The sequence below is a fragment of the Sycon ciliatum genome, chromosome 8 (assembly GCF_964019385.1).
Source record: "Sycon ciliatum chromosome 8, ocSycCili1.1, whole genome shotgun sequence".
In the NCBI taxonomy this organism is placed as follows: Eukaryota; Metazoa; Porifera; class Calcarea; order Leucosolenida; family Sycettidae; genus Sycon; species Sycon ciliatum.
In genome coordinates, this window is record NC_088650.1 from 22,560,035 (window position 1) to 22,563,700 (window position 3,666).

Sequence of the window (3,666 nt, forward strand, 5' to 3'; positions counted from 1 at the left end):
CATGCATACATCTCTTGAACTAACTTTGCGGCCTGTGCCACGCGTGCAGGATTGAACGTCACAGTCTCTATCCAGAAAGCCGGTTCATGAGTCGATTTGGCACTAGCGATCCACCATTGCTTGGCCATGGGGTTGTACTTGTAGCATTGGCAGATGGTAGATCTGCAAGGAACTAACTAGTTGGGTACAAGGCACGGACTTGGATTTCCCGCGGATACACACTGAGGCCGGTCGGGTTAGCATTGTGTCTAGCCTAGCCGCGGTTACCTGCACGCTGTACTGTCTGTAGAGTGTAGTAGCAGGTCAAGTACATGGCCCTACTACTAGACTAGTACTAGTAGATCTACTATCACCGACCTAACCGTGATCACCATGATCACTAGCATCAGCTGCTATCCAGTCTGAGAAAAAATGGCGCGGCGGAGACTGTACAGACTACAGAATGATCATGTAGTAATAGTATGATGTACTGGTTCGCAGTGAACGACTTATTTTTCGTCGTTGCTCAGCAGTTTCCTGCTTTTGAAGTTTTTCGCTTCGTCACCAGCCGAGAGAGAGTACCGTGGCTCGACGTCGTCGACAGAGTCAGTGAGCGCGATAGCGAGTGGACAGGTTTCCATCGCCTCCCGTGCTCCATATGCACGGATGGGGCCCAGGGTTGGCAGGACCTCCATTCAAACATAAGCCCAGTTTGCCCTCTTCGGAAGCGTTCTCGCCCTGAACCGTTCACGGAGGCGAGTGAGAGGTGAGCCAACTATTTACTTTCTTGGTGGCGACAATGGCGTCACTGGACGATTCCCATGTGTACACATCCAGCAAGGCGCGATTGGGTGGTGAGTTAGAGCCACCAGTTCCCCAGCTAATGCATGTGCCCAAACACCGGTCATCAAGAGATATGCCGGGAGCGCTCAGTCGCATGGAGACTCATAGCACGACTCGGACTGCGTCCTGTGCAGAAGACTCCAGTGTGCCCAGCCCTGCACGGTCCACGATGCTGACCGGTGGAGTTGAGAGAAATACGTACCGCACCGCTTCTGCCAGTGCCCCTATCGTACTGCCGTCAGTAGCTGCAGCAGAAGCAGCATCGACATTACCTGCACCTGAGGATGTTGAGGAGGAGCCCAGGGTCAAGACACATTGTGCTGCGCCGTGGACCGCATTCAAGCCAGCCATTGCATTGCCGCACCTAGATCTTGGCCAGCAATCTACACAAGGCCAGACGAGCGCATCGAATGGTTCCACGCTGAGTGCTGCACGTAGCTCATCTAGGCCAGCTGATGGTACACCATCCAAACAGGCTGAGAAACTGATAGCTGGTAAGCGCAAAGTCGGGAGTGCAGTAACTACAAGCGTTGCAAAGAAGCCTAAACCGATGGGAAGAAGTAATGTCATGGCACAGCCTCCACAGGGCGCACAGGAAACCGTTCTACATAGTATTGCAGAGGAAGATAGTGATGGCTCAGGGAACCCTGTTGACGATGGTGACGAAGAGGATGACAGCGCAGTGGCACGGCGTGTGCTGGCGGTGCAGAGAATGACGTTGCACTGTGGACTGAGCGAGCGCGAACTTGTAATGATGCCCGTCAGGGACTTGAATAAGCGTCTGCGTGGCATGGACCGGCCCACAATCGCTCTTCTTAAACAACGACGTAGGACCCTGAAGAATCGAGGTTACGCTCAAAACTGCCGGTCTAAGAGAACTAGTAAAACAGAAGAGCTCAAACAGCTGAAGCAAAAGGCAATGCAGGAGCTCCAGGAAGTATCGGATAAGCTTGCCGATCAACAGAGGCTGCGAGACAATTACAAGCAGCAGTTGAAACAGTTACTGAATGTATGCAAAAGCACACCAGAGCTGGCGTCAGCCTGGGCAGCCAATGCACCTAAACTGCTAGGCAATACTGATATAAGTGCAGCAGATCCTGCTAGCAGCCTAGGCAGCAGCAGCAGCACTGCGCCAGCGAGTACGAGTGCGGCTCTTTACAAGTCTACATCGTTGGGTAGCTCAAAGTTGGCAAGTTCCAAAAGTGCAGCCGCAAAGGATTGGACCCTGCCGGATGACCCTCTCCTGGTACCTCTGGCAGCTGCTATGGCCGAGCATGAGAAGAAGAAAGGGGCGAAACAGCAAGAAACGTAAAAAGTTTGCTGCGTTGGTGCTCTGCATGCCCATGCTGCAGGCAATGCAGGATTCATCATGCCTAACTAACGAACTCTTCAATGGCTAGCACTTTATTAACCCGCTTACAGGGTTGCAAGTTTGGCCATGACGGTCTGTTTTACTAGTGTCCTTGTTCATGTCATTGCGCTGACGGTTTCATGATCAAAATCCCGGTTGTTGTTGTTGTTGTTGTTGTTGTTGTTGTTGTTGTTGTTTTTGTTTTTGTTGTTGTTGTTGTTTTTGTTTTTGTTGTTGTTGTTGTTGTTGTTGTTGTTGTTGTTGTTGTTGTTGTTGTTGTTGTTGTTGTTGTTGTTGTTGTTGTTGTTGTTGTTGTTTTTGTTTTTGTTGTTGTTGTTGTTGTTGTTGTTGTTGTTGTTGTTGTTGTTGTTGTTGTTGTTGTTGTTGTTGTTGTTGTTGTTGTTGTTGTTGTTGTTGTTGTAAAAAAATAAGACTTTACAATGAAAACCTGTCAAGGTGACCACTCTGCCCGATAAGGCACCCACATGCCTCATAGGACCGCAACGACTTGGACCAAGGCCGAAAGTCAATTCACAGAATGTATGCCACGCCGCAGCGAACGATCCTGTAAGTAGGGGTAGTAGTAGTAGTAGTAGAATTATTATTTTGATAGGGAAGGCCCTACAGACGTTGGGTTAGGCGCTTTGCGGTGAGGTAACAGTCATGTCATTTTCAACTTGAGGAGCTATGGACGACTTTGACGACTGCAATGACCAACTGGATTATTATGTGCAGACTACGGAGCGTGGTGCCGGGCTTTATAAAGAATACGACTCAGGATGTTGTCGTGACTCGAGAGGAGAGGACGAGATGATGTGATGCATTGGAGGCGTGATCGGAAAGCCGAACTGGGCTGCTGCCTCTTGAATAGTGCCCTGTTTGTGGTGGACGAGGGGTACAACATGTCCTGGGCCGCGATAACACACACCGGGAATTCCCTGCTATTACATCGTACCAGGTCTGCTGCAGGGTGAGGAAAAGACTCCCTGTCCAATCAGACTCGGGCTGCGTTTACACGACAACGATTGAAAACGATTTGCGTTTACACGACAACGAAGTAGGACCTAAACGGAACGAAATCGTTGCGTTTACTACTATCGTTTACACGACAACGCCCGAAAACGATACCTAAACGGAACGAAATGGAAACGCACTTCAAAGTGTTTTGAAACGTTTTCAAAACGTTTTCAAAACGTTTTCGTTCTCGTGTAAACGGTGAAAACAGTGAAAACGATTGGAAACGGAGCGCGGTCATGGAAACCATTCCGCGCAGGACTATATTTCGCGGGAAATACCTGACCTTTGCGACCACCTGCACGTACCAACTCCAACTAACGTGTTACTTCCCGCCCTTGCGCCAAGCCAGCACGTGCTAACTCCAGCCTGATCGCCCGTTTTCCGTTTTCGTGTGAACGGTTCAAAACGATTTGCCGTTCTCGTGTAAACGGTTTGAAAACGATTCGAGGCCAGCCCGTTTTCGTTCCGTTTCGTTT

At 49.8% G+C, this 3,666-nt stretch overlaps 1 protein-coding gene across 1 annotated transcript; it reads left to right on the forward strand.

The window, feature by feature from the left end:
- The first annotated feature begins 514 nt into the window (after nucleotides 1-514).
- LOC135822357 (uncharacterized) lies at nucleotides 515-2,276 on the forward strand. The gene has a single exon (XM_065335099.1). It carries the CDS (start codon nucleotides 779-781, stop codon nucleotides 2,132-2,134), a length of 1,356 nt encoding a protein of 451 aa, XP_065191171.1. The 5' UTR covers nucleotides 515-778; the 3' UTR covers nucleotides 2,135-2,276.
- The last annotated feature ends 1,390 nt before the right edge of the window (nucleotides 2,277-3,666 follow it).

Coding starts and splice junctions, on each gene's coding strand:
- LOC135822357 (XM_065335099.1), top strand. CDS start 779: ATGGCGTCACTGGACGATTCCCATGTGTACACATCCAGCAAGGCGCGA.